The following is a 24,903-nucleotide window of genomic DNA, read 5'->3' on the forward strand; positions in this document are numbered from 1 at the left end:
ACCCGTAACACAGACAGAGCCGGCAGAATTCCTTGCTATCGATGGCACAATGCAGGTGGGTATCGATACGAAGATTCCTGAGGAGTTGGGTAGGGTGCGACCCGGGTGGTTGCTACGTAACAGGTGACAGCTGTCACGACACAGACAGTCGCGAGGGCTGGAGGCTCCCACAAGGTGAGGTGTGTGTGTGGTGGGGGGAGGGCAACGGTCCAGTCTACTGCAACGTCTCCACAGGAGGAGCTGATAGCACGTAGTGAGTGAAGTACCCCACCCGTTGAGTGTTGCACCATGTTAAGTGTGGCACCCGGAGTACGACACCCGTTGAAGTGCGAGGATTTGTCAGCACTGCGACAGTGACCGAAGCAGTTAGACTCGAACTGGTGACAGCCAAATCGTAACAGTAAGTTGCCGTGACACTGTCATGTCATAAATAAGACTTTAAACTCTCCACCGCCATTGACGTGAGAATTGTCACTACGTTTCCCTGCTACGTGCTGTCGCTATGCACTGTTCACCTAGCCATCATGGCTATCACACGAATGGCCGTACAATGATTAAGAAAAACAAAATTCAAACACGATGTCATCGGTCGTTTATTTACACGAAGCTGGAAAATATACATCAGATAATACATAACTGTGTGAAGCAGTTAACACAAGTAGTATGAGTGAGATGATTAGTGGCTAACCCACTTGTAACAGAAGTGAGATAGTCAATGACTAACATATCCACTTGTGATATGAGTGAGATAGTCAATGACTAACATATCCACTTGTAACAGGGTGAGATAGTCAATGGCTAACATAGCCACTGTAACATGAGTGAGATAGTCAATGACTAAGATATCCACTTGTAACATGAGTGAGACAGTTAATGACTTACATATCTACTTGCTACATGCGCAAGATGATTCTAGTTTTTGTAACAACATGTTAATATTAGAATATTTGACAACATGTACTGACGTGACTTGCATTCTATTATTAGTAGCTGATGTTTACACAGTTGGAGCGAGCAGTAAACACTTAGTGACGTATCATAGGTGAGAATAATGAGAGACAGGCTATGACACACGTGCTATCCGTTTGTTAACAACAGGAAGCTCACAACACATTCCCTCGGATGCACCACACAAAGACACTGGAGTACAAGGACAGCCGCCATGTGTGTCTAGAAAGGACAAAGTTCTGTTCTGTTGTGAGATGACTCACACTAGAGTGACTAGACCTACTAGACCTACTCCACATGAACTTCAAACTATTTGTGTGCACTGGTTCTCCATTTGATGGGGTCAAGGATCGAACAGTCTGGTGACCTAGTCTCTCCCAAAGGGTGTTTGTTATATAAACAAATAAACATTCACGGCCTCACATCAGAAACGTGCACGTGGTTGTTTGAGTGGATGATGGGTGGTCCAGCCTCCAGATCATTTAACGAGGGTGTCATCACAGTACCTAATTCTTGTTTTCTCTTTCAGTTTGTACAAAAAAAACACTGTTGGAACTCCATGGAGTCCTTGTTTTACTCTTCAGTCAGTACAACTGACATTTAGTTTCTCATCGTTGTCCTCTCTCTCAGTCCGTACAACAGTCGTTATGTTACGGTTGTTTAGGCCACTTGTTTACTTAAAATTCTGTTGAATACTTCTTGGCAATGGGAGTAAAACTACAGGGAAGTGTCTTGATATCGCAGTCAGTACAAGTGCTCCTATGTTTAAGAACTGTGTGCACTTCATCTGATTTCTTAGTTTGCTGAAATGGTGTTTTGTTGCAGTTGATGGAAAGGTTTATTTTCTGTCAGCAGTGAGTGAAGGGACACTAGGGATTGCTTGTATCTACTCCATTATTCATTGTGATGGGTCGCGTGATTTTAAAAATAAAAAATATGTAATAAAGTGACTCATAGTCTAAAGTTTAGTTTCGTGGTAACTACTTATATCAACTGTCGCCAAAAAATTCTAGTACCTTACTTGATTTAGACGAATATAGGTGTCTTAAGTACGAACTTCTGTATAACAGGACTTATCAACCTAGACATACATTATTGAGCATATAACTATGGTTAATTTACATAATAATTAAGCTCTTAATTATTGCCAAAGATTGGCGAGTTAGACTAATTTGTGCTTTTTTGATTGGACAGGTAAAGACAGTCTTCTCTGGCGACCAGCACGACAGACGAACTTCAATTAGACAAGAAAGGGAGGACCTTCTCTGTTGTCGATCCGCGCCTGCGCCATGAAGAAGAGAAAAGTCACGATCGTCTGCTATTCGTGACCAAGAAGCGTTTCGGATAAACTGAATTTACCCGAAGTTCAGTGTCACCAACGTGGAAGGAAGCAAGACCAGAAAACGGAGTCAACTTCCTCGTTTAGAACTAATTAGCAATCTTCCCCGACAAATAAAAGGAGAAAGCTGGGAACACGCTTGTCCTGATGTTGGAGGGATCGCTGTCCCGACATCATCAGAGCCTCAAGGGAGTCAGCAAACATCAGATTGCTTGTAGATGAACATCAGATAACGAGGATGTCCAGATCGGAGCTTGTGGCTGGAAGGACCGGGGTGACGGCAATGCTTTCGGCTGTCTTCATGGTTCTTCTTCTTCTCCGCATCATTCAAGCTAGTGGTTTGAATATTAAAGCAGGTATGGAAAGCTGTTTGTGATATCAGAGCATTACATGTCGGTAGTCAAGTCTCTCAAAAGTGCTTGTCACTTGTAATCCAGATCCTGAAGGTTGTCTGTAGTTTATTAAGAAGATCGGGTGTGGACATTGAGAAGACTGCATTGAGTGATGTGACCTCAGCATAAAAAAGGTCAGTGAGGTGAAGGGAGCCAAAACCGATCGGTTAATCTAAAAATGTTTTGGCCAAAGAGTATCATCACATACTTTCACCGTGCGACTCAAGATCCGCAAAGAAAAAACTGATCTTACTGATTGAAATTGATCTTTAATCAAGTGGAAAATAATTTAAAAATGGACATTGTCTAAACTATATTTATAAGACTTTTGAACATCAATGGGTCATCAAAAGCTAAACTTTGTTTTCGTCTACAGGAGGGCCAGAAATTTTTCGAACTACGAAACTATCAAACTTTTGTAAATACCTACATTAATCCTGTGTTACATTATTGTGTCACATTAGTATTTGAGTTTGCTGTTTAACATAATAATTCTTTACTTTTATTTTCTCTTGTTCAGATATTCAACCAACCGACCCGTGGTTTTTTGTGGGCTACAATATGACAGTGTCCTGTCGACTAAGAAACCCAACGTCGACAGAGAACTCATCGAGGATGCACTTCAGTTTTGAAGGAAAGAACTCGTTAATTCCATCCGAGTACGTGGAGGTGATAAACGCGGAGTACCATACAACTCACCTACCCTGTCACCAAACTTGTCAACCATCAGTTTCTAGGGTGCTACCTTAACAAACACTGATGGGAATCTTGAAGGAATTGAATCCACACGTATTAACAGTGACTGTGAGTCGTTTTCTTCCCATCTAGTATTTTATTCTTTGGTTTTGTATTGTTTGCTGGCTTCAATGGGGAAGAGACACACCTACACACCAACTAAAATGTGCAGACAACACACAAACATCAGGATAGTGGATGTATACTTGATTATATGGGAATAGAATTCATTAATGATGATGAAGTTCAGGTTCTGTCTGTGCTTTTAGCCTCATTAATGATGCACAGAGTCCGCTTAACTGGCAGTCTGTGTGCATATCTATTCTCACTATTTTAGTATGTAATAAATCTGTTAATGTGAGCTTGTGTGGACGATGATCTCATCTTCCTGAACTGTTCTCGAGCGCAGACCCTCCTGAAAAGGTGAAGAACATCAGCTGTGTGGTGGACGACTGGAAGACGATGACATGCTCGTGGCATCTGGAACACACGTACTCCAAACACACAAAGATTCAACTTTGCTGGAAGATACGCGGGTATGTTTTTAGTCGTTCGTTCAGACCATGACGAGCCTCAATGAAGCGAAAACAATGCATACTACATTTATTTGTGCAGGAATATTTACTTGCCTCTGTTGCGTTTCTTGTAACAATTTGGTATTTTGTTTCTTTAATAAAGACTTCAGCAATGAACAAATACTGAATGGCTAATGCTTGACAAAATAACAACTAAAGAATAATATAGTTTTACTAGTCTCCCAAAGCGAGTCATTGCTTATTTAATTACATTGCATTAATTACACAAACAAGCCAGTTTAAAATATCTGCTTATTATTCGATGCATTCATATTTTATTTATTTTGCATCCTTATTTGAAAATAATGTGAGGAAATAGTTACAGAAATGACTGAATTACTATGAAACTGTGTTTTAAGACAAAATTGGAGGGAATGCCCAGAGATGAAGACAAACACGTGTATACTTGGAATGAGAATAATTTCCAAAGTGACGAAGTCTATAAGATGTACATCAAAGTTTCTTCAAGAAGCCCTTTACAGAATGTCACAGAAAAGTCAAAAAAGTTCGTGGTTTACAGCAGAACTAATAGGTAAGGAAATTAATTCATATTTTGATGAGTGTATTACATTCTCCTTCATATATTTCACAAAATAGCCAGCTAAAACATGACATTGTTGTCATGAGTAAAGCAGTCGTCTACATTTCATGTCCTCGCGCAGATTTCATACATCCTAGAATTTTCTTGGAACCCTGCAACAAGGAATACCCGATGGGTTCGATGATGAATCGTTTGAAATTTTTTCATTTAGAAAAAACTCTTCTATGACGGACAAGCCTTTAATCTTCTTATTATTGGGTGTTATGACAGACCTGTAGGAAAGGCGCAGAAATCAACAAAAGATCGTTTTTCTTTAGATATCACGCGATGAGAGATTGATTGTGACCAAGAATACAATAGAATCATTTCTAACACATTCTTATTATTAAATTTTAATGTCTCTCATCATTACAAGTGTAACTGGTGTGCTTACCTCACCATGTTGTTGTTGCAGTGAAGCCTGCCCCTCCTAATGTCACCGTTCAGGTGCTCAATCACACCTGTGTACAGGTCAAAGTTGAAGACCGCGAGGACGCCAGGAAGGTGGTAGAAAAGATCGAATTCCAGTCAGAGTGCGACGAAGACAAATCGACTAGGAACCAGGTACAGAGCGCGTCTGCAGTCTGTTATTCATACTGTTATCTGAATGGTCATTTCAATAAAGTGGATTGAATTACCTACTGTACCCACCATCAAAAGCTGGCTCAAAACGAGTTAAAACACACAGAGATGATGATGATTGATGATGATGATGATGATGATGATGATGATGATGATGATGATGATGATGATGATGATGATGATGATGATGATGATGATTGATGATGATGATGATGAACTCTGGTCTTATTAAGAAAAAGAACACTACCTGTCTCCGTAGTAAGAAAAGAATACCATTAGCATATAAAAAATTGCATGAAATCTTCGATAAAGTTTTATAGAAAGTGGCGCAGACACAGAAATTGATTCAGGAACATAGGAAATGGCTTCATAGATTCACAGAACGATGATAGACACAAAACTTGATGCCAATCAACCGGCAACGACGAGAAGTGATGGAGGGATGTCACCCTGTAGCCAGCTGGATGAAAGGACATCACTTTCTCCTCGTTTGCTTGTCTTGAAACTTGATAGCGATGTTAAAATCGTTATAAATAGCTAAGATTTCAGTTTTAACAATTAAAATATGATAAATCGTGTTACTTCTGATATATTTACATTCCACAACTTTTAATAACTGTCTTCACCCGAAACCTAAACCGAATTACTCTGATCTTCTAGTCAAGCGAACACATATATAAATATATATTACACACAAATAAACAGCCTTAACAGCCAAAGATAGTTGCAATTGATCCATATTTGATGTTAGTTTGTTAAGCAAACACAGTAATATCCAATTTAGTTTGAATATTCATGTAAACAGCTTTAGCCTTTTAAATATTAGAGAAAGAAGTGAATTTTAAAAAAAATTGAGAGAAAAAAGGAACTATCTTTTGCATGAGAGAGAGAGATAAGGGGGGAGGGAGCGGAAGAAATCACAAAATAATGTGTGAACTGGCCACTTGTAGACCCGTTCACATGAAGAATGCGGGGCATGTAAGAATGTATGTAGCTGGTTTGTACATCTGTACACTTAACTGCACCGTGAACTTGACTGATACAGGTGGACAGGACAGCATGGGACACAAGATGTCATTTGTAACTTGATCCCTTTCACCAACTACACTGTGCGGGTGGCTGTGAAGTCTCATCCTTTTAGTGACAACCACCCATTGGCTTTTTCAGCGACTGGCGGAATACAACAGTGCTCACTCACCCGTCAGGTAGGACTGACTATCTACTGTGGGCATGTAGATACGAGAAGTTTACAACATAGAAGCTTAAAGCACTAATGGGGTGCAACACTTTTTTTCTGGTTAAATCTCAGTCCGAGATAGTGTTTTCCCAGACTGGGGTGAATGCTCCCTTTCGTTCTCGAGACACGTCTACAAATATGAGCTATGTGCTACAAACTGTGTGCACAGAAAGAGGCTAAAACACAGACTGGGAGGAATGTACATTGATGTATATTGATGTTGTAAAGACCTAAGCCAATAGGAAGGCTAGGACTATATGTATTTAGGCATATCTGTGTACAAAAGTGACGTCATGATATTGACCTCGTTCTGTGTGTGATGTAGGAATTTTGGTAATTATTCTAGACAAGATTCGTCTGACATTCATTCTTTCGTTCGTTCATTCAAGATGGTAGGTTGCTTGTTGCACGCATGGAAAGCTTATTCTTTATCATTCTTTTTATTCACACCTAGACATATTTTGTTTGCCTCATTGATTCACTTGTAACCTAGAAGTTTAGTCTAATCCTGACTTATCTACTTATCCCTCCCATGCAAGTAAAAAGGGTAAAACTTTTGGTTGCAATGGTTAAGACAGAGATACAAGCGGGAGCAATCGAAAATTACTATTATTCAAAGATTTCGATAACAAAATAAAATCATCGACTGTTATCAAGAGGCGAAGAAGAAAGCCTGAAGTGGATAAAAGTGGATTCCAAAATGTTTCACACAAAGTCCTGTCTCATTTCTGCTTCATCTGCGTAGAGTTAATTAACCATTTAAGTAGAGCTCCTGTGATTAATGACAAATACGTTTTAAGGAGGAGTGATGCCATGGACACTGGTAATGAGATAATATGAAGTCTGATCACAAGAAGTTGACGAATTTGTCTGTGAGTCGACTACAGGACTTGTGACTAATGTGAGTTTTTGTTTGGCAGTTCCAACTGTGGCTCCTGAGATGTGCAGCAGCTGCTTTTCCAACCTGCCCTGCAGTACTGACCGATGTAATCAAAGTGTCCTCGTATACTGGAAAGTAAATGCACATTTTCTCTTCAATAATTACTCTTGGACACAACAGTGGTTTCAATTTTGTTAAAAGTTATTTTTATTAGTGTCTAAACTGTTTAAAGTAACACACGTTTTTTTTTATTAGAATAAAGCACGCATACACATATATTTAATGCACTATACTTCCCACTAACTCACCAGGGGAGAAAATAGAATCCACCCTCCCAAATGCAGGCCATGGTATGTCAGAGAACTAACTAGTCTCCTCCTTTAAGTCAATGGACTTCCTTTACTTTTACTTTTATTTTATCTCACTTGCATTGCAGTGCGGGAAGGCAGCTTAAATATTTCTACAAGCGTAGAAAGCCCTGCTTTTACATTTCCTGACTTCGACATCTGCTAGACGCTTAAAATTTGAATATCATAGACTGAATAAGTGAAATTAAAATTTCCTGTTGTAGTTATGTAGACGAAACCTAATAAATAAATAAAGCTTGTTTGTGTAATCATCTTTAAAAAGACAACATGTTACAGGCCATCCCTAGATGCCTACGGTACAATGTCATCAAGGGATACCATCTGAGTGTTCTGGATGGAAATCAGAGTGTTGCAAATTATAGTATAGACGGCTCTCAGAACTTCAAAATTCTTCCCTTCTCTTCACAACACTTTAACAACTACACCATCAAACTCTTCGCTGTGACAAAGGAAGGGAACATTCGCCTCAAATTATTCCAGTATCCGGCTGAGTCCTAGACACAGTAAGTGATGTGTTTACAAAAATTGGTGTGTGTGTGTGTGAGAGAGAGAGAGAATGGTGGAGTAAGGGGAGAAAATTAAGGGTTTACAGAATGGGACATTAGTGATGGATTTTTAGGGAAGACATACATTGGTAAAATGAAATTAATAATATGGAGATATTTGGTTTTTCTTGGTATATGATATTGAATAAAATATAATTTTAATTTTTTTTGCTGGCATATAATATTTGTCTAATGTTATATGTCTTTGGATGATATCAATAACTATACATCCAGAACATTTTCACAAACCAGGACATTGATCACTCAAAATACTATAAAAAGCAATTTTGTCGAGCAATTTTTTTTCTATAAACGTGTTAATATTCTTGAAACACAGCTCCAATTCAAATCATCTATTAAGTTAAGAAATACCTTTATAATTTTTCATTAAATGAGTTTCTGTTGCATGATAGTTTTTTTTTTAACTTCTGCTTTTAACATTTGAATTCCTATGGTCTCTCCGAGCAGTGATTACTACTCCAAGGAACTTTGTGGTAGAAACAGACACTGAGTATGCTGAAGATTGGAACAGTCGAGTATTTTATCTTAGATGGTCGTCTGCTGAGACTATGGTGGACAACTATACCATTGTCTGGTGTCGTGGGTCCAAATGGAGGAGGAACTGTGACCCAGACGTAAGTTTGCTTGTTTTTCTTTATTAAGTTTAGGAGGAAGAGAATGATAAAACACACACACACTTGGAGGGTTCTTTTCCTGCTCGTTGGTTCATTCTACGGCAGACCTTTCTTACAGAGAAGCGGAAGTACGTCATAGGTCGGTCGATTCTATTGAACAGGGCGAGGTTCGGGTACAACCGACTGCTCACAAAGAGTGCGAAGTGGGGCGTGGAGTTGTGTACCGATAATAGACTAGATGATAGAGATATTTTAGGTTTCATGTTTTTACATAGTTTGTAAGGTCTCCTACTAGGGTAAGCAGACGACAGAAGCAGAGTGACTTCACACTATTTCCAGACCTCCGCCTGTTGGTGCACAATTATTGTAATCGCCATTGGCTGTTACTCTATAATAACTTTGCTCATTCCACAGCTGGATAAAAGGTCGGAGGCTCGAATCTCTAGCTAGAAAACGTGCCCATGCAGCTTTTCTTCTGTCATAAAAGAAATGAGTTCCTAATTTATTAAGAGTATGGGTTCTACCCTTTACACGATTGACCACTTACTTTCACTGCTCCTACTGCTAATATGCTGTACGATGTTTTAATTTTACCTTCTAACTATTGGGGAAAAACGTGACACGAACTACAGTATTTTTTGTAGAAGTCAAAAGACAACTTATATGATGAAATATTACTCGGTGATTAACTATTACAGCATTAAAAAGCTGAAAGCAAAGAACTATACCCTTTCTTGGAATAGGAAGAATTTTGGAATTTTGTGATCAAAAGAGACCTCAAGTTCTGTATGGGTCATACAACAGGTTCTGATGGCAGAAGACTGGCAGGAATTGCACATATCTATACACACACACATATACATATAAAGAGTATCATGAATTGTGTCCAATACACTATCTACATATATTACAAATTATATGTTACATATATAAATTTGGAAGAAGTAATTTTTTTAGGTTGTTATGTCCTGTTTAGATCTCTTGAATGTTAAAAAATTATTTTCAGAGTCAGAATTTGCTTACTTTTTTTGGAAATATTAGGATGAGGTGCATTATGAAATTCTACCTGGAACAGCCAGTGAGTACAAGCTGAAAATTCCACCAGGTGATGTAGGAAGAAAACCTGATGACTACATGATTGGAATTGCTAGTGAAGTCAGGCAAGCAAGCAGTGGGATCATTTGGGCTCCCTGCTTCCACATCAAAGATGTAGGTAAGGACAAAAAACTAATCTTAGCCTGCTGCAAGCAGTTTTGTCAAAAGAACTCATCACTAATTAAAAAAAAAAACACAGCTAGCATGTATGTATGCTTCCTCATTGTCTCCAAACTAACATTCTGGCTTGGTTAATGGTAACACACCCACATGTCCAATGAACCAACTGTTGTGGCTATTGTTCATGGTGATGTATCAGTCCTTCAAAGTCTAGTGTGGTGCAGGTTTTTTCATGATTAAATAAAGCTCAGTTCAAGATAGTGTGTCCTCAAATTTGAGTGAATACCTACCTTACATTCTTGAGATACATTCGTGGAAACATCAGCATGCATAAAGAGAGAGGTGTCAAGATCACTGTATTGTATATGATACATTTATAATGTGAAGGCATTAGCAAATGGAGAGTTTATTGTGATCTTGCGTTAATTCGGCATATCTGTATACAAACGTGACATCATTATTTTAATCTGTTTCTCTTCATGATGATGTATTTTGTAGGCAATTATGTCTTGAGAACAGAAGAGGGTATGCAATTATATTTAAGAAAATAGTATCGACCTAGTCAAAATTTCACCCCTACTACTACACCTTTATGCATTTAATGCTTATTTTTTGAGATAGACTGAAGGAGAGGAAAAAAGATAAAGTAGAGTCAGAGAGAGAGAGAGAAAAAAAAAGGAGAAAAAGAGATTTTCACAGCTTTTTTAAGAGTGGTAATATTCTTTTTTAAGAATATTTATATCTTAATATGAACCTGCTGCATCAAGATTTTCTAGGATTTTCTGCCATAGTCAAGTGTATTATATTTTTTTCATACACAGATCCCCCTGAAGTAAGAGATATCACAGCATCGCCTGTGAAAAACAATGTGGATGTGGCCTGGCTACATCGGGGCTGTAACTTTGACTACAATGACAGCCGTGCCTACATCAGTAACTACAGCATCACCTACTGCAGAACAGTCTCAGGCAGCACATGTAGTGGTTAGTCTGTTAAAATTTGGTATAGTTGTTTTGAATGAAAGTTGTATAGTAAGACCTCTGGTAATTTTAGAAACGTATGTTTCACATATTCTTTGTAATGCTAACAACATTATAAGTTTTACAAAATTAATTAATGTTATAATCACATCAGTTGTTTAATAATGACATGTAAATTAGACTTAAGAATAGATAATCAGATAAGTAGAAGTTAAGCATAGCAAAAAGCCTTATCATTTAACATAATAAGAATAAATATATTTAAAAATTGATGAAAAAAGTACTGGAAAATAGAAATTATGATTATCAAAGAAAGCAAATATATACCAAAGTCAAATCAAAATCTGGAAGCAATGTATTAACAATCCGCATGACAGCACAAGCGATCACAATATTTTGATTAAGTAAATTGGTGAATGGGTGAATTTAGTTCATTGTGTATGGTTGTAGGTTCTGAACATAAAGAGGTTGTTGACCAGTTCACTGCCAGGCACACCTTGAAAAATTTGAAACCGGGGACAAAGTATTTGATACAAGTCACTGCATTTTCTCAGCATGGTCAAGGTCCGCCTGGGAAGGTAGAGGTCGAGATTCCAGCCATTCAAGGTAAGTGTTGATTGTGCATAATGTGCATAATGATTTGAGCTGAAATAAATTTGAATAAATACATTTTAAGCAGACATTAGACAGAATAAAACTTTGCAGGAAAAATATTATGCATAAATATATCATAAAATAACCTTTGTTTACAACTAATTTCGTATAAAATACATTGCATTTATGCATATAAATAGAAATACATGTATTGGTGTAGATGTTCAGATATACATTTCGGTGATGCAAATTGTATAGGTGAATATTGAACACATATTCATCTGTCAGAAAGGCATTGCTTACAAATGCATTGCACAAAAATACATTTAACAAAAATAGATTGCATTTAAATACAGTGTATAGAAATAAAATGTAGAGTTTTGAAAAACAACTGACTCCCATAAAACTTCATTTACTGTAACATCTTGGACTATATTTTTATTCCAGATGATACTTCCACCAATGATCATTTGATTCCCATCATCTTAGCCCTGATAGTTGTCACAATTCTTGTATCTGGGCTCATCTACTTGAAAAGGTGAGAGAAAAAAATTGAGATTGTGGAAGAAACGTTAGCCCACACCTGAAGGTCCACTGTAGAGTGCACCTACCCTTTAATCTTTCTTAATCTCATCTGATTACACAAACAAAGCTGCGGGAGGTGCGTGACCTCAGATGAGTAGACCAGCATTACTATCTATGGCATGTGAAAGTGGCAATTTTGACAAGTGAAGTCCCCCTTGCTAGTTGCTAAAACTGTTGAAAGGTCACTACTCTACCTACAGATTTTGTAGTCGAATTGTTACTACACCAATCTCCCCTGCCTGGCTGTCCATCTCCTCTTTGCAAACCTTTCCGTCGAAAGATGATTGATTCAGTGACTGAAGTGTCCTCCCTTTCCCTACAAACCCAGAGAATGAGATACTGGTGTGTTTGTGTGTTTGTCTACAGACGTTTGAAATGTTTCTGCTGATCAGTAATTCATATCTCAAACACTGTATGTCTGATGGTGCATCAGACACATCAATGATGCAAAAGACATACCAATATCTGTTTTGCCGAAAAGCAACTTTCGATTTTGCTAGATATTAGCCAGAAACCTTTGTACTATTCGTCTTATTGCCCAGCTTGTACAAAACGGAATGTGGTAAGAGCACTAAATCTGACTTTGCATTAGATATTATTATAATAATAATTAAGGTACGGGCCATTTTGCTATGAGTTAGACACGGCTACCATTTTCACATAGACAATATATAATGAACGATAATGTCTTCAGGAGATCAACTGAATTCTTTCTGCATGTGGTTGTAAACAGAGTAAATAGAATTTCATAGATACCCTTCCTTATGTTGCATCGAAAAATTTACTTCTCCATTTGTTTTCTTTAGGGGCAGATTGGCAACTAAAAGCAGAAATTTAAACAGTAAGTTATAGAAAACACTATCCTAATACCCAGACAGAATTCATGTCAGTGTTGTTGTTGTTACTGCTGTCTGCAAACTGGGATATTACATTGTTACCTATCTTTATCCAGGCGATGTACGGAAAAAGCGAAAAAGTTTGTCGTCATATTTCCTCCAACCTCCCTTTGAATTCCCTTCTCAGGTAAGTTTTTTCTGCTTTTTCTGTTGCTATATATATAAGAGGAGAGCAATATACTGACTAATGAACGGTAATAAAACATTAAATATCAAATGTGATTACTTTTTTCCTTGGTAAAATGTCCATAGGACACTGAATCTCCTCAGCTTAGAGCTGACTTATTGAGCTAGTTCAGTAATTAATTGTAATCTGAGACCTTGCGAGACTAGAACACTAAATATATGTACTTCATAGGAAATATTGTGGACGGGATATTACAGGTTGGTAAGAAAACGTGTATTCAATCCCCTGTAGTGCATTTTGCTGTATGTAGAACTTGTGTTATTGAAAACTAATACACTCACACAAAATAAAACTTTCTGTTAGTGTTTACTGACATTTTAGTTCAGGTGTCACGTGGTTACATACTGTATTAGCTAATCATGCATGTCATAGTCTCACGATTTTATTTTTGCCATTTTATCAGCAACTAATGATTACCACTTAAAACAATTCAGTATTACAAAATATAAACTGAAATACTGATTTAGCAATGCTATGAGCACAGGTTTTACCATTTCTGTCCAGGAATCATGCACAAATACGATATCATGGGAAATAGAGGGGTTTTTGGATAGGAGAGATAGGCAGTTAAAACCAGAAATAAAAACAATAAAATATAGAGAACATCATTATTATTATGCCCGCACAAAATTCATATCAGTGTTTTTATTGCTGATTGCAACCTGGAATGTTAGCAGGAGTAACATTCATCTCCCTGCATGCCTAAGGCCGAATTTCTAGGTCTTCATCAAAACATTTATGTTTCATCTTATATTTGACTTTCAGTTTTTCATTTTTCTCAGCGGTCAAATATTGATAGACCATAATTATATGTTTGGGTAGTTCTGTAGTGGGCAGGTTTTCGTTTTTAACCACCTGATAGCTGCGACTTTTTGGAAGAATCTAGAAAAGCAAGATTGGGTGAATCCTCTCCATCCTCACTAAACTAGGCAAGCAAATTTAGGTAGTTTAGTAATTTTGCAGTTATTATTGTAATTCAACTACACACGCTGTTCTCTTCAGTCGTGTGGAGAATTTAAATATATTTTAAATATATCGTTGGAGTTTGCTGGAGTATGCATGCCATCAAAACATACGAAACAGGCTTAGTGCATACCTATGGGTGTTTCCTTATTGCGGCATGCATAGGACACACACCCCTCACCCCCTGATAGTGATGTATGCGCTTGCATGAATGCATGCATGCATGATTTAGTATGAGTGTGCGATTAAGTCATTGTCTAAGTAGTTTTATTCCATTTTGTTCTTGGACACCATTTACAGTATGCTAAGCGCTAAAAAGGATTTTACAATTTTCAAATACCCTTTTTTATTTTACCAAAGGATTTGAATCAATACCTACATGCAGTGTCTTGAGTAAAATTATTACAAAAAATCTCTTGAGAACTATCACTTTAAAGGTCTCAAAGTTTCAATATAAATAATAATATAAATATAGATTGCATAGTTTTTCATAAGGAAGAAAGTTATGTTGAAGGCGAAGACAAAGGGATTCTATTCTCACAATTCTGACAAATTTGTGTCCTGAAATATGTGTTGTAAGAATTAAGGAAAAATAATTTACTACTACAGGTAAGGGGAAGCAATCTTGCTGATGCAAACTCTAATCTCTTCAATTTCCTTTGCTTTCAGGGATTTGTATCAAAACCCTACGTGTCTTCTTTGAATAAAAAGAATACTCCAGAAAATACTGAGTTAATGCGCCTTCTGAATGAAGACGCGGGCTCTTCCAATTCTGACGCCCTCGACCGGGTGGATCATCAACTGACACAGACGCCAGCTCGTCCTGGACTGCGGCCTCATGGTCAGACTGGCTCTGTTTCCACTGACCAGGCTTATAACTCCATGGATTATAGCAGTGAGAGAGACAGTGCTCAGTATTTTAAACTGGATCCTGCAACAACCACGAACCGTATAGAACACCGTAACAGCCGCAGAACACATCCTCATCCCACAGTCAGACATGATGCCTATGTGGACAATGAGACATGCAGAGTGCAGTGTACCCAAGATCCCTTTTAATGGCACCATGAATCGACAAGATAAGAACAACTCTTATCCTCAGCTTTCTGCTGGAAATACAACCTATGTGCAGGCAGCACTTCCCTCTTTGACTCAACAGAAAGGTACAGAATGCATCATGACGGACCTCCTTCTGCCAAATACCCAGTTAACATCACATTCTGTTTCAGGGTCATCGTCTAAAATTTTTGTTTCTCGAGAAGACTTGCATCCCATGGAGACTTAAGGTGTCTGACATCTGTGTCTGAAAACGATGCTTCTCAGCACCGCGTCTCGTTACCGTTGTTGCCTGTGGTGTTGCCGTATTGCCAGCCGACTAATATCTCACCAGTTGTCACACCATCAAGCATGCAGCCATACACATCATATGTCCTCGACGTTTCATCTCTGCAGTCTAATCCTCAGCCCCAAAGTGAACAAACTACCTCTAAGCTACCCTCATTGCTGAGAGAGACCACACCTTATATCGTCTCAGGGCAAAGTACTCAGAACGTGTCCTATGTGTTCATGCCGCCATCAGCCCAGAACAATGTGACGATGGGTTATGTGCATCGAGGTGATGCTTAGCTTTTGTTTACAAAAACACTTCTCGAGATGACAGTGTTTTACAACTGTTAACATTTACTGAAAGCAGCATTGAAGATGAAAGATCTCATGTCTTTAATTTGTATTTTCAGTGACATTTGTAACTATCATACCCGTTGCCCTTCAAGACCTCTGTAGTTTACTTGTGTACAGATGCAGCGTGTGATAAGTTTGCTCGTGGGCAGCTTTATCAAAATTGGTCGCAATTTCGCTTTGTATATACGGTATTTCCTAACATTTGCTTGTATTGTTGCTAAGGGATTTTTGTTGAAATTAAATTGTTTAGTCCCTTGAACTGCATGGTGGTGGATAAAGCATGGGAAAGGATGCAGCAATGTTTTGCACTGTGGTCCTTCCTGCACAGGATCCAGAAAGGTTGGGATGTGTCGACGACCCGATCTTTTGATGTTTTTATCGTTACCTGTCACTCTTTCTACCTCGGTGACATATTTAGGGTAGTCTTGGGAAGTCGGTTATCGTGAAGCCTGTCATCTTCGTCCAAAGAGATATTAGGGCAGGTGCACCTGGACACAGGATAGGTTCCCATTCTTTAAAACGAAAGACAACGACAGCGGGTTGTACAAAAGGTTGCAGCAAACAAACGACTGTAACAAACTTGGTGGAATGAACGCTTAAAGCACTAAGCCACACAAATTCGCCAAACGATTAACATAATTTCTTGAAACCAAAGTCAAGACTCCGAGAAAGGACACCCAAGATGCTAAATATTGTTCCTAGTCCAACGCCAACGGGTAGACAGTTTTATTTGATCCAATATACAGCAAAATAATTCAAAAGTGTTTCTTGTACAAACTTACGAAAACAGTTTTAGTTGAGTTGAAGGTTCCTTCCCATCAACCGCTTCACTGGAAGCCTTGTCAAACACTAAATGGTACATTCGTTATTATCCAAATGAAATAAAACTGAAAATGTTCTTTTTCCAGACAGGTAGCTCACCACGTTCCCGAATCTGTACGGTTGGTGTCAACAATTTTAGCAACAGTTTGATGAATGATCTTGGTTGTCACTGTTCTCATCTGCTGGGGGTGGGAAGCAAAGTTTTGTGTGCCTAGTTTGCTACTTGATGTCTGTTAGTCCTGGAAACATCCAACAATCAAATCTCACTTATGAGACGCTGTTTGTATTGTTTCAGTTACACTGCCTGCGACACTCCTGTAACATTTCATTTCTTTAATCAGTTTTTGTTTTGTATACAAGTTTAAACATCGTCCTTACAGCATTTCATTTGTCTTTAACTTATGTTTAATGTCGTATCCTTATTCATAGAGTAAATATTACAGGTAGGTCACATCTTCTGTCATCTTCCTCTGTCTGCATCCAAGATAGAAATAAAGATCAAAGGTAGGAACAATATAGGTCTACAGATTTTTAAATAGGAATATCTCATAAACCCTTGGTAGGAATAGCATATAGAACCATGACCATGAATATAAATTCAAAAATATTGTATAGCTTCTAAAATGGTTGAGATCTGCAGTGAGAATAGTAATCAGGTTGAAAGCATGAGTAGTGGAGATTCGAAGAGTAATGGTCTACAGACTGAAGACAGGAAAGGTAGAGATTGAAAAAACAAGAGGACAGAAATAGCATGTCAAGGCATGTTCAACTTTGTATAGACATGTCAGTCAACAGTACACAACATGGTGCAGACAAGACCGATTTAATTAAAGAAATCAGTGCTGACGTCACTCACGTCAGGTCAAAGGGTCAGATCGGCCAGGTTGGAGCTAAATGTTACGGCAGGTCAAAGGTCATAGCAGGGTGTAATAAATAATAGATATCGAAGAATTGTATAGACCGGGGTTGCTATACATATTTAGCTGGGTGGGTCTAGGGGAAACAAGCAGATTGTTGTCAAACATGTTACAGCCACGCAGCAAAAGATTTAGAAAATGAACCACTCTGCAGGAGGGCGAATAAAAAGAGGAGACAAATTTGATCTTGAAATCCGTGTCATGTATGCTGTCTCATATCTGGTACAATAGTGAGTCACTGAGATAAATTAGAGTTCAAGTCAGGTATCCACTTGTCACGCAAGTGTCAGGTGACAGGTCTCAAGAGTTCGCTAAGCTCATCCCCGACCTGTGATACACTTGGCAGCTTTTACAACTCAACTTACAGATTGCAAGAAAAGTGGATCCTGCTCATCTGAACTCTCAATCCTTAGAAGAGTTTTTATTTTTATGTATGTCAAACGTTTTATGGAGGCCTATAGTGACTAGACTGTGTAGTCTAGTGACTCATACCTGGTATCTAAAGCTACCAGGATCTTCTGTATGTTATGCGTATGCGTGACTTCTCATGGTCGACACCGCCCAACTTGTAACGTCTCGTGGTTGGACGAGTCACGTGATTTCATGATCCAGGACATCAACGAAGGTCGGGAGTCACGCGACTTTGCTCTCCCGCTGTTATGCACCCGTTTGAAACGTTCTTCGGGCTTCCCCTGTGAATACTGCAGCGACGGGTGAGTGGTGACTGTCCTGCCAGCCCCAACATGTCACATGTCACATAGCAAGATGTCACATGTGGGCGGCGGCACCCTGAAGGTAAGGATGATGGCGCCGGTAGTAGTCCACACTCTGAGACAGGTCTCTCTGGAAAGTACTTTGGTTCCGGCGACGCTGTGATTTTGGTGACTCGGATCGACGCAGGTGGCCGGGTATGTGGCCGGGTGGTAGATGTGGACGGGGTATGTGCATGGACGTCAAAGGGTCGGAAGGCCGTGCCAGGTGCGCTTTGTCCTGTGTAGATTAATAAAAAGGGGAGTCAGTTCTCATCATACACAGATAGAAGTCAGGGTGAGTCAAAAGCATGACGTAACGATTGTACACAGATAATTAACATATGATCGCAGGTCTCCGCTGGTTAAGTTCTTCACACCCTAAACATATCCATCATTACCTCATAAAATGGCATGCAGTGATCTGCCATGAACAACCGCAACATGTGCAACATCTCCGTCTGTGTGACGTGCTCCCGGAACTGGTTGAGAACTGCCACAGTCTAAAATAAAAAAAACACACACACATGCGCACCCACAACGCGCGCAGACAAGTATATGTACTTACGTAGGTGGGAATAATTGTCAGTTTCTCTTATTACCAGGTATTGTGGGTTGTGTGCATCATACTTAATTATTAATTGAGTCCGACATTCCAGCTCAGCTTAATGTCTGTTGGAAAGACAAGATGGACTTGAAAACCATTTATTCCGCACCGGGTTGACCTTGCCTTAGATGTCATCATGGTTGTCGACTAGCACAAGCGGGCGGAGAGAAAAGAAGATAGGCAAGATTTAAAAAAAAAAAGATGAGGTGTGTGTATGGGGAGGGAGAGAGAAAGAGCAGAGGGGAGAGAAAAAAAACCACCTTTTGATGAACAATTTTATTTGAAGGGATAAACAAGAAATGGAGAAAGAACTAAAAGACAGAGAGAGCAAGTAAACCTATTTGTAACAGTACACCTATCAAGTCTAGAGACACAACCACTTTACTTATGAACACCAAACACAGCAGGAGGGGGGGTCAGTCGTAACCGTGTACCCACCAAGTACGTAGACATGACGACGCCCACACCGAAGCCCACGGCCACGTCAGTCCAGTGGCTATGGCAACGCCCCACCTCCGCCAGCCCACTCAGGAGGGACAGCATGATGAAGACCAGGACGAGGAAGGCCCTCAGGATGCGCACAACGTGACAGCGCAGCGCGCCGTGAACGTACACCTGTCACGTGACACACAGAGCTGCAAGCGATTGTCTCCATCGAACTTTCACGTACTGCCACACTGTCTCTTTTCTCTCTCTCTCTCTCACACACACACACGCACCACTATCCCTCCCAAGTCACTCTAAGACTCACTTCCTGCCGCTAGCAGTGGTCACGTGACCCACGCCCTGCTGCACTAATGATTCCTGCCGATAAGAAATATTCTGCTTCCTCAAAGTTGTAATTGTGCTCAACTGTGCTCATGTTCTGCGCGATGTTATTATCGCTTCCCTGGTGTCGATCCGAGCACTGATTCCTTCCGACTCCTTCACAATGGCCGCTACGGTCTCGTGGGGCAACCTCTTACAAACTAATGTCGCAGGACTAAGATGGCAGCTACGTTTGGTTAATATTTTGCGTCAAAATAAAGTATGATCTTTGTTTAGATTTTTGATGTAATAATAAATTTAGCCTGAATACTAGATTCGAAATGTCTTTGCTACGAATTGAGTGCTATAGCTTTGTGTTTTTTCATAGCTAGCTTTCCTCCCTCAGGAAAAAAAGAGTTCACAAAGTCAAAAAGTCGAGCAATGGTGGCATCTAAGGAGACACAAGGGAAGGAAATATCCTGGTCATCGGCAGAGAGCGGTCAAGAATTAATATTCAAGACATTTTTATTGCTGATGATAAGACAAAAGATGATCACAATTGTTATGATCATTATTGTTAGTAGTAAAAGTAGTAGTAGTGTAGCATAGGAGTGACGAGTTTCTGAGCATCCCTTCATTTTCAGATATAGCTACAATGAGTTGCTAGACCTTACAACTTACAAAGTAAGCTAGAAACGTTTCTTCACTCACGCCAGACTCACTGACTGACCGATAGAAAGATGGCTGCGTATGATGTCAGGGCGGATGTGAGACTTGGGAAAGAAGTTCTGAAGAGAAACAGAGAAGCAATTCACATAAACCAATCCTTTGTTTCTGGAAAAAACATTTACTTTTGCCATAATCATGTCATTTAAGTGACTAATTGTACTGGCTTGAATTCAAATGTCATTCATAGCACACGGCCTCGTAAACAGACAATACTCTGTAAACAAATAATCAATGTGTTGTTTAGTTTTATGAGGTGAATTTTATTTCGGGACTAAATTTCTTTTTTCTTTACTCGAGCCATCTTTGTCTCTTGTCCACCTGTGTGTGTGTGTTGGCAAGTCTGGCGTACCTGGCAGCGCGGATCTCGGTTGTGTCTGTGTTGAGGCAGGCGCTGTCATCCAGGGACAGGCCGGAGCTAAGGCTGGTGTTACACAAGGCGACATTTACGCGACACGTGTGTAGAAAATCCGGCCGTAGCCGGCCGATGAGGAGTTTAGTGACGTCAACAAACAACATTAAGGCGAAGATTCCAAACAGAAAAACACCTGAACACAAAAAACAAAACAAGACATAACAAAAAACAACCGATCAACAAAGGTAACACTGTCAAGTACCTCACATCTCGGAACAATGTCTGCGTGTGCGTGTGCGTGTGCATGCTTGTATGTGTGCGTGTGTGTGTGCTTGTGTGTGTGTGTGCTTTTTACATATGCTCCATGTGACATCAGCTAAACATTTGCTGAGCTCATCATACAATCCACTGGTGTAAGATTTCTGGATTGATCATCTACTCGTGTAATACAAGCTGACGAAATCAAAGAAAGCCATTGTATACCTCCTACCAGCTTGGACTCGTACCTGTTGAATTTTGAAGACAAGGAACTCGAACAAATCATAAAGCATGTACCGCTTACTGCTTATAGAAATGATGAAGCTACAATGGCAGGACGTCCCTCGTATTGAGACAGTCTCGCCTTACGTGTCCATCTGGGGTCCATCCAGTAGTTTCAGATTAGTGTTGCAACCTCCGTCCTCAACATACTTTGACTTTATACATCCAAAACGTGTTGTCCTCATCGTTCTTCACAATAGAGAACAAGGAAATCTGCGTGAATGAGTGTGTGAGTGTGTTTGCACGTGCGTCATACCCAGAAAGCGCAGCAGGCGGCGGCCGACCTGCGGCACCTTGCAGTCCCTGTTCACCAGACGCACGCTCTTCTGTTGGCCTTCAGAAAACGTGCACAAGCCCAGCTCACCTATGAACACCTGCCGCAGACGACAAATACCAACTCAAAGCCTGGTGGGGGTGTCGCCAGTTTAGCCCCATCATCTCCCCCTCTAGACGTGTTCTGTTACTACTCTCCACCACCCTACTCTGCACCCACTCGTCTCTTCTGCTACTCTTTCTTGTTCCTCTCCCCCACCCTACCTGTATCAATTTTCACCCCCATTAGGACTCAGGTGTCATAAACACCTGAGCAACTCTGGGACAAACAAAAAAGATCTCAACAAGGATCATGAGTGTTAGTGTCGGTGTGCAGAATTACTGGTTTAAATTAGTGAGCAGCAAGGCTTACGGTTTCTAGAAAGAATCACTGAGAATTCTGAGAACTAGCACCGAAAACATCGACTGTTCTCTGTACAAATTCGTTGTCAATGTGGTAAGGACAGGCTTCTGGAAAGTCTGTGGACACAGATGTCCATTTTGTGCTCAGTTCTTGAGACGCTTATGAGACTCTGGATACACGGTGAAGACAGATAGAGACCCGTCTGTAGGAATATCAAAAAGCCTAAATGCCAAGTATGCGAAGCTAATTTAACTAAATATCGCTCCTGTCATTACTGTTCATAAAGTACATCTGACTCGACAACAACATCTGCAATTTACAAAGCTAAGGAAGGTCCTCTACTCAAGTCATGGGACAGTGTTCATCCGGCCTGGAAGTGATCTCTACTCAAGCCTCACTGACACGCGCTATTGCCATTTCCTGTTCGATCTTGGTTCATCCTAGCCACTCTTGACAACAACACTCTCACTAACACATGCACTTGATAATATTTCCTTGGGCGAAGGCCCTCTCTTGATATTTTACGCCATGAGATGGCTCGCACATTCTTAACTCTCTCCTTATCCGGATGTTTGGGGTTCGATATCCTTTTGACGCAGATTACTTTTACCCTCCCCCACCCTTCATGTCAAAGTATAAGGTAATCGAAAGGCCCACAGATTATGGAAAAGAGAATCAGAGTGCGACAAATGTGTTGATCAGATCCTCGAAAAAGCTCGCCCAATCAAAAGCTCTGTTAGTTTTTCGTTTATTTTGTTAGGAGGGGGAAATGAAGTAATTCAGAATGCACTTTTCTCGAGGAGCATTTTTGTGTAAAGGCTGCCCCCTTCTTCCCCCTTTCGCTGCCTTTCCTTCCGCAAGCCTTCTAAGGGCATTAGATACTCTTTCAATTGGTGGATGCTGCTGCGGGAAACGGGAATCGAACGCCAGCGCTTTAAGACTCCGCTAAGTATTATGTTTGTTGAGTATCCAGGTGTGATAGGATAGTGGGGTGAACTAGGACCGATGTCAGTATCTTTCCTTCGGTCTTTACCAGATACATGGCTTGACCTTACCCAGTGACCTGGGTCAGGGGTTGATGATGATGTACCGATGGACCACCGGATGTGGAAAGGGAAATAAACTATGACCAAGGGCCAACAAGACTACGAGGCAAGACGTGCGGGTCACTAAGCCCCCGACGCCACCAAGTCTGCTGCGCGGCAAGTGCACATCATGCGCTGCACGACCGGCCACGTCAAGTGCGATCTCTTGCTGCAGACAGTGCTGATAATTAAATGGTGGGATGGGGTTAAAGGTTAAGAGTCCAATCAGTCTAGAATCTGTCGCGCCCTTTCGTAAACAACACTCGAGCTGTTACTGAATAGTTATGAAATGTTAATGAATACATAAATTTGCATACATCAGCATGAACTGAATTCTCCATCACAAACATGAACAATTAATTCAAAGAAAACAGGATGTAGTGAAGGTCTTAAAACCATGAATTCTCTTTCCCTTGCTCATTGTAATTATCAACTGTAAAGACCGACTTTCTGAGCGTCTAACGTCGCATGACCTGTAATGTTTGTAGCGAATTGTACTGCAACATGAGAGTACTGACCACAAAGCCGGGTACACAAAAACTCAGCACGTAGATGACACTGTCAGGCACGTTGGCGCCAAACGCGAAGTCGGCCATCAGCTGCTGGTCATGAGACGAGCACGAGATCTCGGGGTCTGAGCACGAGAAGTTCTGACGTCGCAATGGAAAGGCATCAGTCCACCTGTCAACAGAGTGAAGTGCAAGGTACAAACAAGATGCAAAGTGAACGTGGCAAGCTCTCAGGATAAACACCACGGACATAGGTGGACATACATATAGGATACGTATAGGATAAAGTATCTGCCGAGACCAACGCCTATCCTCTTGCGAAGTTCTCCGCTGTTAGTCTCGGTGAGTCTTAACAGTGAATGTGACTAAACCGGAAGCTTTGCACACACCTGCCTCGTTTTAGTAGTTAACTAAAAAAAAAAAAAAAAAAAAAAAAAACAAAACCGTCTGCCAGCAGTCCAGTAATACAAGTTCGTGATAAAAAATTTTCTCGCTTTTTTATTTTTATTTTTGTATACAAAGATGCCAGATATATCAAGCTGAAGTTGGAAGCTTAAAGGGAGACGATGCGCGCGGGCACACGTGCATACAAGCATACTTCTCAGCATTTATGCCCGTGCATACTACAAAAGGATCATTTGCTTGTTAATGGATAATGCCCAATTCATGATTATATCCCTGTCAAGAAAGGTAGAGATGAAAATACCCATTTTAAAAAGACAATTGTCATTACAAAAATCACTCATCGAAAAAAGTAGAAGAAAAGTTCTATTTTAAGTACGAAAAAATGACATCATTCCCGAAGTATAATCGAATGCTAAATGGTCCCATACCTCTTTGAACTTTCATATCAAATAAACAGAAACATAAAAATGAAAGCCTGAGCGAAGCGTGATCTAAATTCTTGTACGGATGCTGCATGTGCTCTACACTCACATCACAACCCTTCTAAAATGAACTCAGCGAAAGACCTTTTAACAAATTATTTGTGATGACAACATCGATTGAGGTCAATTAACATACTTTACTGTCACTCAACAGATACAAATTTAGCTTCATGATATTGAGTATACCATAACAGTTACAATTCGTTAACGTTGTTCTAATATTGGTAGAAATATGTAAACATGTTTTTATTTTTGGTCTTTCTTCCTTAAAAGTAAAATTTACTGCACTAGCCTGACCACTTTATACTGTATTTTGTAAACAACTAAGGCATTTGTATTGTTTAGACTTTCTACTTCCCTTAGATGA

General features: G+C 39.9%; 3 protein-coding genes across 8 annotated transcripts in view; 2 read left to right on the plus strand and 1 right to left on the minus strand.

Annotated features, from left to right (window-relative positions):
* LOC112574263 lies at nucleotides 1-17,246 on the plus strand. Its single transcript, XM_025255207.1, has 16 exons — nucleotides 1-400; nucleotides 2,143-2,643; nucleotides 3,200-3,483; nucleotides 3,824-3,950; nucleotides 4,349-4,521; nucleotides 4,985-5,133; nucleotides 6,197-6,356; nucleotides 7,309-7,403; nucleotides 7,913-8,139; nucleotides 8,650-8,816; nucleotides 9,858-10,029; nucleotides 10,853-11,014; nucleotides 11,462-11,617; nucleotides 12,053-12,143; nucleotides 13,143-13,213; nucleotides 14,906-17,246. Coding segments are annotated over exons 9-15 (807 nt in total). The 5' UTR covers nucleotides 1-400; nucleotides 2,143-2,643; nucleotides 3,200-3,483; nucleotides 3,824-3,950; nucleotides 4,349-4,521; nucleotides 4,985-5,133; nucleotides 6,197-6,356; nucleotides 7,309-7,403; nucleotides 7,913-8,138; the 3' UTR covers nucleotides 13,201-13,213; nucleotides 14,906-17,246.
* LOC112574262 (phospholipid phosphatase-related protein type 5-like) overlaps nucleotides 16,607-24,903 on the minus strand; it is a 19,644-nt gene continuing 11,347 nt past the window's right edge. For 2 of the 4 annotated variants that reach the window (XM_025255206.1, XM_025255205.1), the window contains exons 4-10: nucleotides 23,659-23,821; nucleotides 21,636-21,753; nucleotides 20,837-21,032; nucleotides 20,489-20,546; nucleotides 19,450-19,626; nucleotides 18,806-18,907; nucleotides 16,607-18,645 (exon numbers count right to left, since the gene is read on the minus strand). In XM_025255206.1, the coding sequence (XP_025110991.1) occupies nucleotides 18,424-18,645; nucleotides 18,806-18,907; nucleotides 19,450-19,626; nucleotides 20,489-20,546; nucleotides 20,837-21,032; nucleotides 21,636-21,753; nucleotides 23,659-23,821 (1,036 nt within the window). In that variant the 3' untranslated portion in view covers nucleotides 16,607-18,423. The remainder of the gene's footprint in view (nucleotides 18,646-18,805; nucleotides 18,908-19,449; nucleotides 19,627-20,488; nucleotides 20,547-20,836; nucleotides 21,033-21,635; nucleotides 21,754-23,658; nucleotides 23,822-24,903) is intronic. The other 2 variants (XR_003101392.1, XR_003101391.1) reach the window with 2 other exon arrangements.
* Nucleotides 23,857-24,903, plus strand: part of LOC112574264 — a 35,940-nt gene continuing 34,893 nt past the window's right edge. For 2 of the 3 annotated variants that reach the window (XR_003101394.1, XR_003101400.1), the window contains exon 1: nucleotides 23,857-23,991. The gene's annotated coding sequence lies outside the window, so the exon portion shown is untranslated. The remainder of the gene's footprint in view (nucleotides 23,992-24,903) is intronic. The other variant, XR_003101396.1, reaches the window with a different exon arrangement.

This window comes from Pomacea canaliculata, linkage group LG10 (genome assembly GCF_003073045.1).
Source record: "Pomacea canaliculata isolate SZHN2017 linkage group LG10, ASM307304v1, whole genome shotgun sequence".
NCBI lineage: Eukaryota > Metazoa > Mollusca > Gastropoda > Architaenioglossa > Ampullariidae > Pomacea > Pomacea canaliculata.